This window comes from Cheilinus undulatus, linkage group 2, assembly GCF_018320785.1.
Source record: "Cheilinus undulatus linkage group 2, ASM1832078v1, whole genome shotgun sequence".
NCBI lineage: Eukaryota > Metazoa > Chordata > Actinopteri > Labriformes > Labridae > Cheilinus > Cheilinus undulatus.
In genome coordinates, this window is record NC_054866.1 from 21,419,745 (window position 1) to 21,431,134 (window position 11,390).

The following is an 11,390-nucleotide window of genomic DNA, read 5'->3' on the forward strand; positions in this document are numbered from 1 at the left end:
AATGAATGGGCACAAATTCCCACAAAAAAACAAATCTTGTGGGAGCCCTTCCAAGTAGAGTGGAGGCTGCTTTAGCTGCAACAGGAGGCCAACTCCATATTAAAGTGCATGTATTTGATTACAGTGTCATTACAGTCCTTGTTGGTGCAATGGTCAGACAGCCAAATACTTTTGTCCACATAGTGGCGGTCACTGCTGTATGTGGTAATCAAAAATCTGCTTCTTTAACTAAAAGGTCTAACTAAGTAAAAATCCTTTCTGTGATGTTTTCAGCTTTGATATAAAACCATCTGACAGTAATTTGGAAAAAATATGTTCCTAAAACATAAAGAGAAAAAGCAGGAAGCAGGTTTAGAAAAAAATAATTCTCTTTAAACTGACATGACACTCCTCCAAAATGAAAACACTGATCTTCTGGCAGGGTTGTTATATGCCCAATCAGTAATCCAGTTCTATACACCAGGATTAAGTGTCTACTGAATAATGTGAAACACACCCATAGATTATAAAACAATAACAGACACACCAGAGCAGGTTAAACATGCTCTGCGTGGCCTCTGAATGGTCCCATTATTCTTTATAACCCTGCAAAACTCCTGACAGATCATACATGGTTCATGTTCTGTCCTCCAACGCACAGGTCATACTCTTTTTTTTGCATATAAGGCCTGATACTTGTAGTTTTAAAGCTTCACCTTTGAAAATAACTTTGATTGCACAACTACCTTTAATGTCATTAGCCTTGAGTTTCAGTGAGCCACGTTCCCTAAAAATGCCCTCCAGAGAGAGCTGTTAATGTCAGGCAGATTCTTGTCTCTGCTGATAGTTTGATATGAATATTTCTCTCTCAGCTCCCGCTCATGATCAGAAACTCTTTCAATATAAGTCTGGAGCAGATGTAGGCTGTAACGGATCTCACTCTGTAGATATTTCTTTACTTTGTAGAAAGTTTAATGTGTCTCATCCCCTGCTTAAGTGTCAAAGACAGAAAAGTGCAATGTCAACACCACAAATAGTTGTCTTTTTGTGGTGGCAAACAGAGTCGTGCGAGGGTGGGTAGTATCTGCAGTGTCACTATCTGGAGCTTGCATGTACAGAGACTGGGTCTGATGAAGGTGGCAGTGCTCCTTGGGGTAAATGACTGCTGGTGTTACTCTAAAAGCTACAGTTGGTGGGAGGGGTAGGTTGCATTTCATATGAAAAAAATAATCAATGGAGTGCCTTGCCTAAGCTCAAAAATCTTCAAAAAAAGGCAGCACATCCCAAAATCCAAGTAATCCAATGTGCAGCATATTCTACAGGAAATTTACTTTAAATGTTGGTCATAGGATCACTCCATGGCCACCTCTGGATCAAATTTGACTTACTATGCCTTCATAGTCCTGAGAAATGGTCTCAATCAGCAAAATAAGCTGGTTTCCAAATTGGTTTTCTAATAGGATGTTTTTCACTCAGATTTTTGAGGATGCTAAGCAACAAATTAACTTTTGATTTCTCATTTGATTTTTTCTTTTTGTATTTCAGGTTGACCACAGGGCTTTAGAACTGCTTTAACAAGCTCCCTAAATACATTACATAGTATGTTTGTAGATATCCTAAAATACACTTTCTTTTGTGTTTCTGTTAAACTGTAATTATTTCTGTCTTAATGTACAAATATTTGTGTTTTTAGTCATAAATTAGCACATATTTAGACTCAAAAATGTTCTTCAGGACTGTTTGGATAAGAGCCTGTCTGTTTTGGGATTCTCATTCCTTTACTGTTAAACTTTGATTGATTCAATTTCTGCAATCATTAGCCACTCCTTCTTCAAACAAACCACAAACCACACTTGTAAACACTGAGACTAGAATTTTATTCATGTCATCCAGTTTATTAATAAAGGTTTTATTGTTTAAATGCAGCACACAATCCTCTGAAATACAAACAAATCATGCACTAGAGTAAATTGATTCTTTTATTGATTTGTCATGAATAACTAGAGATAAAAAATGCATTGAAAAAGCTGGGCCTTATCTGGTAATGTTTTACATTTACAACAGCTCTTATAAAATGCTACAAATATGGTCATTATATTATTTGTGCCATAAAAACAGACTGCGTTCTATTAGCTGAATGATTGGTCTGACTTCTTCCTTTGTTCTGTTAGCAAAGAGGAGCGGCAGTGAAGGACTGGCAAAACTTTGCCTCACCTAATCTCACCTGTTCACGAATACTTGGGAGCTTCAAAAAACTTTTTGAAATTGTTAATGTGTTGCATTAATGGTGTTAAAGTCAGGGATTTAGGGCTTTTTAAGCAAGCCCACAAAACCTCTCGCTGAGCTCCCACAGCTTCTTGGCTGCAGCGTCATCCTTGGCTTTAGCGTACACATTTCTCACGGTGCAGTTGGAGAAGTAGCGTCCACTCAGAGGTTCGAGTCCCTCCTGCAGAGCACAGTGCAGGGTGGTCTGGGCTCCCTGGACCGTGTTCTTGAAGAAGTATGCAGTGAAGGGCCTCAGACAAAGCTGAAAAATGGAGCTAGTGTTCCTTGCCAACTCTGAGTTGATGGCTCCTGAAAAACAACAAAAAGTTTTAGTCGCCTGATCTGCAGCTGCTTCAATCCAATTTGCACATAAAATGCATCCAGATGTGAATTTTTGTTTCCTTGGCAGTATTGATGATGCATATTTTGGTATTTTTAAATAACTGTTTGAAAAAAAAAAACACTTTCCAAGCTCAAATCTGTTACATGACCATGATTTGAATTTTTCATACTAAACATTCATCACCATCATTAGCTCATACTTGAAAAAAAAAGTCTGCATATGATGCACACATTAACAACATGCAGTAATTCATCTACAAATCAAACCCCACCCATCTATTAAATGTCAGACACCAGCTCTTGTTGGGTGTATTATTTGTTATCCTCCCCTCTTTTGATACATTTAAGGAATCATAACTGTGGTGTTTTACTTTGTATAGTTCGTTTTATTTTGTGAAACTTCCGGTTTCCGGAGGCTGTGACTGGCTGCTAACTTTCTCTGCTCTTCCTGAGGCTTCCACCCCGCCCCCCCGGTGCTGTGGAGAGTTCACACCTGCAGCGAATCACTCATCTAAGATCACTACTTAAGACCTGCTGCGGCTCTCTACAGCGCCTGAGTCTCGCCAACCTTACCTCACGGTAAACGTCAGCTCCAGGCTCCTTCTCTCACGAGAATCCTCCAGAGAAGTTCACCAGTGTTTCTTTGATGATTATTTTGAGAAATCTCCAGTGCTTATATTCTCCTGTGCTCACTGCTAACGTGCCTCTCCATTCTTTTCCAGTGCCTCCTGCCCAGATCACCGCAGCCAGCTCCAGCACTCTCTCACCCTCTCGGACTCATGGAATCCCCCCTCCCTTTCCCACTTACCTGCACAATAAAACTGTTAAAAACTGCTTCTCCGTCTCCGCATCCTGGGTCCTATCCCTACACTCACATAACAGTAACAACAATAAATTGCACCTCTGTTCAAAATTCTAATGACTCTGAGTGTTAATCAATTAACTGTGTTGCAAATAAAATCAGAAAATAATGCATTCAGTTTTTTAGATTGTATTAATAAAGTTGTCCCTTTAACCCGCTGCAGTATCTTCCATCTCCCACAGTGATGGCAAACAGCTGTGCCACTCCTTTGAATGTCTAATTACAAAACCCCCAGACAGCTCAGTGGACAAGTCAAAAGCAATCTGCATTTTGTGATGATAAACTTTTTTTTAAAGATTTTTTGGGCTTTTTTAATTTGATATGGTAGGACAGCTGAAGAGAGATAGGAAGCATGGGTAGGACACTAGGAACTGATCTGGCAAACAGTGCGTTGAAGTCAATGGCCTCTGTACATGCGCACCTGCTCTACCCACTGAGCCGAACCGGTGCCAAAATATTTCACATTTTCTTTGGATAGTTTACTTTTCTATCGGTGGCAAATTATTTTGGTCTGTAGTTTAGATTTTTACATGATAAATTACCTTTTGATATACCAGATGTTCCTTATTTTCTTTCAAAATATTTCAGTTAAGCACTCTTACATTCAGACAGGACAAGTAACAAAGTAAAAGCATAGCAAAGTGTTTATTGAGCCCCTCCCTGAACTGCCACCTTAACGTGGTGGAGGGGTTTGCGTGTCTCAATGACCCTAGGATCTATGTTGTCGGGGGCTTCGTGCCCCTGATAGGGTCTCCCAAGGCAAACAGGTCCTAGGTGAGTGAGGGTCTGCTGGGAACATCTGGCAGAGTCCCCTATCAGAAGGCGCTTCAACTCTCACCTCCGGCAGAGCTTCAACCAAGTTTCGGGGGGAGGCGGGGGACATTGAGTCCGAGTGGGCCGTGTTCCGTACCTCTATTGTTGAGGCGGCTGATAGGAGCTACGGCCGTAAGATGGTCGGTGCCTGTCGTGGCGGTAACCCCCGAGCCCACTGGTGGACACCAGCAGTGAGGGATGCCGTCAAGCTGAAGAAGGAGTCTTATCAGGCCTTTTTGGCCTGTGGAACTCCTGAGGCAGCTGACTGGTACCAGCAGGCCAAGCGGCTTGCGGCTTCAGAGGTTGCCAAGGCAAAAACCCAGACATGGGAGGAGTTCGGGGAGGACATGGAGAACGACTTCCGTACGGCTTCAAGAAGATTCAGGACCACCATCTGGCGTCTCAGGAGGGGGAAGCATACGCTGTCAACACCTTGTACGGTGGAGATGGCGCGCTGTTGACCTCAACTCGGGACGTGGTGGGTCAGTGGAAGGAATACTTCGAAGACCTCCTCAATCCCATCGACATGCCTTCCAATGGGGAAGCAGAGCCTGGGGACTCGGGTGTAGGCTCTTCTATCTCTGGGACTGAGGTCGCCGAGGTGGTCATAAAGCTCCTCGGTGGCAGGGCCCCGGGGGTGGATGAGATCCGCCCTGAGTTCCTCAAGGCTCTGGATGTTGTAGGACTGTCTTGGTTGACACGCCTTTGCAACATCGTGTGGACATCAGGGACAGTGCCCCTGGACTGGCAGACTAGGGTGGTGGTCCCCCTCTTTAAGAAGGGAGACCGGAGGGTGTGTTCCAATTATAGGGGGATCACACTTTTCAGCCTCCCCAGTAAGGTCTATTTAGGGGTCCTGGAGAGGAGGGTCCATTGGATAGTTGATCCTCAGATCCAGGAGGAGCAATGTGGTTTTCGTCCTGGTCGTGGAACAGTGGACCAGCTCTACACTCTCGGCGGGGTCCTAGAGGGTGCCTGGGAGTTTGCCCAACCAGTCTACATGTGTTTTGTGGACCTGGAGAAGGCATTCGACCATGTCCCTCTGGGAATCCTGTGGGGGGTGGTCCGGGAATATGGGGTACCGGACCCCCTGATAAGGGCAGTTCGGTCCCTGTACGACCAGTGTCAGAGCTTGGTCCGCATTGCCGGAAGTAAGTCGGACTTGTTTCCGGTGCGGGTTGGACTCCGCCAGGGCTGCCCTTTATCACCGGTTCTGTTCATAACTTTCATGGACAGAATTTCTAGGCGCAGCCAGGGCGTTGAGGGCGTCCGGTTTGGTGGCCTCAGGATTGGGTCTCTGCTTTTTGCAGATGATGTGGTTCTGTTGGCTTCATCAGGCCGTGACCTTCAGCTCTCACTCGAACGGTTCGCAACCGAGTGTGAAGTGGCTGGGATGAGAATCAGCACCTCCAAATCTGAGGTCATGGTCCTCAGTCGGAAAAGGGTGGAATGCCCTCTCCGGGTTGGGAATGAGACCCTGTCCCAAGTGGAGGAGTTCAAGTATCTCGGGGTCTTGTTCACGAGTGAGGGAAGAACGAAGCGAGAGATCGACAGGTGGATCGGCGCGGCGTCTGCAGTGATGTGGTTTCTGCACCGGTCCGTCGTGGTGAAGAAAGAGCTGAGTCGAAAGGCGAAGCTCTCGATTTACTGGTCGATCTACGTTCCCACCCTCACCTATGGTCATGAGCTGTGGGTCATGACCGAAAGAACAAGATCACTGATACAGGCAGCTGAAATGAGTTTCCTTCGCAGGGTGTCTGGGCTCTCCCTTAGAGATAGGGTGAGAAGCTCGGCCATTCGGGAGAGACTCAGAGTAGAGCGGCTGCTCCTCCGCGTTGAGAGGAGCCAGATGAGGTGGCTCGGGCATCTGGTCCGGATGCCTCCTGGACGCCTCCCAGATGAGGTGTTCTAGGGAAGACCTAGGACACGCTGGAGAGACTATGTCGCTCAGCTGGCCTGGGAACGCCTTGGGATCCCCCAGGAAGAGCTGGACGAAGTGGCTGGGGAGAGGGAAATCTGGGTCTCCCTGCTTAGGCTGCTACCCCCTCAACCCGATCTCGGATAAGCAGAAGAAGATGGAGATGGAGTGTTTATTGAGAAAATCTCTATGCTCAGTTGTTAATGTTAACTGGGTCTCTAATACAGACAGCAACTAAAACCAAGCTCCTACGTGCAAAAGCCATTAACATGGGATCACTGGGTGTCAATGAGCCATTTTGTGTATACGCTCTTGCATATTTTTTAAATAAACAACTGTTTTTAACACTGTATTTGACAGAATAGAAGCTGTCTCCTACCAATTTGTCATGGTTCAGACCACACTTGAGGAGCAGTGCAGCACTGTTTTAGATAATTTAATAATAAAGCTTAGATCAAGACAAAAAATATATGTTTTAAATAATTTAATAATAAAGCTTAAATCAAGACAAAAAAATATGTTCTTACATGCATTTCATAACCAAACCAACACATTAAGAATTGTTGTATTTTGTCGATATGGACTTAAAACTATTTGGAAATGGAAAGTAATTACATTTCATGTGGTTCATATTTCATTAACTGCAGTTAAAGTTAAAACTATATCTAAAAAAAGCAGAAGAGAGATAATAACTAAGAATCTTGGCTGACAATCTATTACTTTTGTTTATTTCTCTTCATTTATGTTCATTTTATGCCTTTGTTTATATAGGACAGTGGATTGAGACAGAAATATGGATGAGAGAGTGGGCGTGAGACATGCAGGAAAGGAGCCACTTGCACCCAGGCCTCCGACGTACATGGGGTGCACCTTAACCACTAGGCCATCTGTGCCCCCTCTTTTGCTTTTCTAAGGAAAATCTCAGTATCATGTGCATCCCCTTATTCATCTAAAACTAAGGGTACACAATCAAATATCACTTTTATTTTTATACTTTCTATGAAAACATCACCACGATGTCTCCTTAAACCAACATAGTTGAGTATTAAAAGTAGAATATATAAAGATGTATATGCCTGAACACCGAATATTTTTTGTTGTATTCCAATTCTGATCAATATTTTTTATATTGCTTTTATATATTACCTTATTCTATTTACTGTACCTTTAGGCAGAGGGACTGGTGGTTTTAATAGTCGCAACTGTTTTGCACACAAACAGCAAATTAAATTTCTTGCACGTGTAAACGTACTTGGCAAAAAAAAAACAAGTAGATTTAATTCTGATCATTTGAATGCCAAAAATTCTGCTTGCTACAAGGAAAGTAGCTCAAAATTGGTTCCTGCCTCCCCCAGACCAAAGCATTTTTGCCTGATAGGTCCAACACACTCACCTGGATGAAGGGCATAGCAGGTGACCTGGGTCCCTTTCAGCCTCTTGGCGAGTTCGTGGGTGAAGAGGACGTTGCACAGCTTGCTATGGGAGTAAATCCTAAAAACATCTGAGAACGAAGACCCTTGTCCCAGAGCTTTGTGCGTGTTCAGGCAGTCGAAGTCGATTTTCCCAAAGTTATGAGCCAAAGACGACACATTGACCACCCTGCTGGGCTGAGACGTCTTCAGACGATCCAGCAGCAGGTTGGTTAACAGGAAGTGACCAAGGTGATTGACACCAAACATCATCCCGAATCCATCCTCTGTCTTACCCTGCATGAAAATACCTGGGACAGAGAAAAGAGACATGAAAGAGCTTTTATCATGTTAAACCCCTGTTAATCCTTAAACTTCCAGCAAGCTCAGAGAATTCAGCTTTTATTTGATTTTTTTTTTTACTTTGATCTTATCTGTCATCTTAATTCTTGAATGTTGTTGTAATAATATTCTCTTAGTTATTGTAAATTTGGCAGACCAGCTATTGAACATTGTGTTTTGAGTGTGGGGCAGGCAAAATAAGAATTTTTCTTCTCCCTGCTTCTTTCTAGCCATGGAGTGGAGTGAGGTTGAATGTCTCTTTGTGAGTGAATATGGATTTGCCATGACTAGAACAAATAAATGAAATGAAATGAAATGAAATGAAATAATTCAGATTCAATCAATGCACACCGTGAAACCACTGGGAATCAGTCTTTTATAATATACAGGACATTTCCAGGCCTTTTTATCTGCTATATACACAACACCTGTGGTTTCCAAATATTTTAAACTGTAGATCACTAAACCTGGAGTTTCAAAAGAAAAGGTGATGATGATGATGAGCAGCAGTTCTCACCTGGTGGGTCAGGACCCAAAAGTACATTAAGGATGTATTAAATGTGCCTGAAAAAATCTATAAACCTTTTTTAAAACATGCTTGTTTTAATCTGTCCCTTGCTTTTTCACTTTATGCACTGTCTGAGCCCCAAACTGTACTATTTTTAATCAAATACATCTGATTGTTGGAAAAATACTAGAAATTTGGGTTGCAGTTTCTGACTGAGGAACTGATGGTGGGTCCTGAGGTTCAGCCAGCTGAGAAAGAATCACTGCTATAGAGGAAGTGATGACATTACAGAACACTGAATAGGTTTATCACCATGTAATAAAGAGTCTGACCTGCATTGTTAATAAGGAGGTCCAGTCTGGATTCAGATTTCAGGAAAGTTTCAGCAAAACTGCGAACAGACTTAAGACTCCCGAGATCCAACTGCATGAACACCACCTGATTACTGCCACTCTCCTGCAGCAGATGTCAAACATGTTAATTTTAGAGATGAAAACAGAAGAAAGCCTGTTTTATATTTATTTCTGACATTCATCTTAGCATAAGCATAAATCTTTAACACAAAAAATGTATCCATACGATTATCAGTAAAGAATTAAACAGTGGTCTTGTTTGGGATGTGACTGTAAATCCTTTCTGCTCACCCTCTTAACATCCTCCAGTGCAGCCTCTCCCCTCTGTCTGCTGCGACAGGCCAGAATCACACGAGCTCCTCTTTTAGCCAGATCTATGGCCGTCTCCTTCCCAATGCCCGTGTTACTGCCTACAGGTGGAAAGAAAAAGATGCATGAAGGTGATACATGAAATGTTTAAAACTACATACCTCAAACAGGGCTGTTTGTTCCATATAAGGTGGTTATACCACCAAAAGGGAGGTTTGTTTGTGTCTCAGAGGGAATAAGGAAACAGTACTGGGTGGATTTTCCAAGAGTACCTTGATGCAGGCAAGATGGCTGACATACATCCAATCCTTACCGGAAGTCTAATACGGAAGTCCGTACGTCCAAGGTTAGGCTTAGGCATTAAAACCCAAGTGGTTAGGTTCAGGGTAAAGCAGTGGGGAAAATGATATATTTGAGATCCAGTACTAAGGGTTAGGCTTAGGGGCTGGCAGCTGAGTCTATCAAAAAGAAGAAACTTCTGCTTGGGACTTCCGGCATGGATTGGATGTATCACAACACCCATGTCGGCCATCTTGACTGCAGTTGGGTCCCTCTAGGATTTTCAAGAAAATTAGTGGAAGGAACCAGATCTAAATTACAATTGAGAATGAAGTTTTCCTTGTTTTACAGTTTGAAAAGTTATACCAGTAAAAGCAACTTTTTTTTCGTATGCACTTCTCTGCTTTTCAAGAAAATGCACATTTCATTTAGTGTAAAGATGTTATTACTGTCTTAAATTCATTATTATTCATTTTATCTCTCTTTTTATAATATATTCATTTATGTTCCATTTCTTGAAGGAAAGAGAGACTTGTGTGCAGACAAAGAAAAGCAGAAAGAAGCAAAAACAATTCCATAAAACAGCTAATTAGACATATATTATGATGTGTTTTTTAGTTAGGATTTCAGCTGGACATACTTTTTTGCAAACAGAAATAGTGTTGGTAATCTTTATTAAATAGAAAATGTTAAAAATTGATTGAATTAATGGATGATCATTTGTGCAAAAAAAATGGAAATGGAATAGCATAGCAGATTTTCTAGGCTTAACTTTTGTTACTTCTACAAGCGTATGATCAAACCTTTAAAGAAGGCAGTCATGTGACTGTTAAAATGATTTCTACTGCAAGCCTGACCTAGAAAATTAATGCACTCACTCTGAGGTACTGCTTATCAATAGGCAATGGGCCTCCCCAAAGGCTGATAAACTTTAAACAGCAGGGGCGACTCAAAATGTTCAAAGTTTGCAAAGTGTCAGTGACAACTATTAGCCTACTCTCTTTGCTCTGCTAAGCACTGTATGCTTTATTTCTGTGAAGACTCAAGTTTGCCAATAAAAGGTACCGAAACAAAGAGGAATTATTGTCTGACAGTGGAAAGAAAGAGAGAGACTACAATACTTCATATATTCTTTATATTTTCAAAATAATACTAACAGATTGGAAATTGCAATAAACATTTTCAATTAACATTGTTGTTTACGTCAGAAAAATTTTAACATAACTGCACTGAAAACTGGTAACAGGAGCCCCCAGTGAAGTTTTGCATCAGGTATTAAAGGCACTTTAATCAGCAGTGACTGTACATCTAAACTGTATTCTTCTAAAGACGTCTTTTACAGATATTAAACAAAGAAAACAGCAGGATAAAATAAAGCCAAATTGCAGTTGTTGTGCACGAGTTTGCTGAACAAAGTTCAAAGTGTGCACAAAGGCAAAGAAAATGCGTCAATATAAATGCTCTGGATGTATAGCAGTAGGCCTACTTCTGCAAATTAACAAATTAAAAAGTCGTGGTTTAAACGCAGCAGCAGTGGCAACAGATTACGTAGCTTACTGGTATCACTATAAATGACTTGAGTAGTTTCTTGTTACGTAATGTGTTTAATATGTCGCACACATCCGAAGACAAAAAGCGAACCATTGTTAATGAGCACGGCTTACTTTATGTCGTACATCAGACTCGCTCCTTACCTGTCACTATCGCAGTCTTCCCGTGCAACTTCACCGTGCTCGTGCATCTCTTCCCCTTCACCACGATCTCCCGGAAAATATAACCTACACCGATCACGACTCCGAGCACGAGCAGCAGATACATGTTGAAGGCTGAGCGTCACACAGCACACTGAGAGAGTCAGAGATCTCAGGCTCATATTCACACAAACATAAAAACTCCTGGCTGGGCGGGTAATCGAGAGCTCCATTATCGTAATGAAACTGACTGGAAGCAGGGGCGGTTTTAGCAATCTGGAGGCCCAAAGCAAAGACCAAACTTAAGGCTCTTCTTCATG

General features: G+C 42.2%; 1 protein-coding gene across 1 annotated transcript; it reads right to left on the reverse strand.

The window, feature by feature from the left end:
• Window positions 1-1,859: 1,859 nt before the first annotated feature.
• On the reverse strand, window positions 1,860-11,276 carry LOC121525049 (dehydrogenase/reductase SDR family member 13-like). The gene is made up of 5 exons (XM_041810775.1): window positions 11,074-11,276; window positions 9,083-9,201; window positions 8,771-8,894; window positions 7,573-7,899; window positions 1,860-2,553 (listed from the first exon to the last, which is right to left on the reverse strand). The coding sequence occupies exons 1-5, from the start codon at window positions 11,195-11,197 to the stop codon at window positions 2,294-2,296; spliced, it is 954 nt and encodes a 317-aa protein (XP_041666709.1). The 5' UTR covers window positions 11,198-11,276; the 3' UTR covers window positions 1,860-2,293.
• Window positions 11,277-11,390: the final 114 nt, after the last annotated feature.

Excerpts from the sequence above, each read along its gene's own strand:
- LOC121525049 (XM_041810775.1), bottom strand. The coding sequence starts at position 11,197 with ATGTATCTGCTGCTCGTGCTCGGAGTCGTGATCGGTGTAGGTTATATT. Across the intron at positions 9,202-11,073 it reads GAAGACTGCGATAGTGACAG|GCAGTAACACGGGCATTGGG; the intron begins GTAAGGAGCGAG and ends TTCCACCTGTAG. Across the intron at positions 7,900-8,770 it reads CCTCCTTATTAACAATGCAG|GTATTTTCATGCAGGGTAAG; the intron begins GTCAGACTCTTT and ends TCTCTGTCCCAG.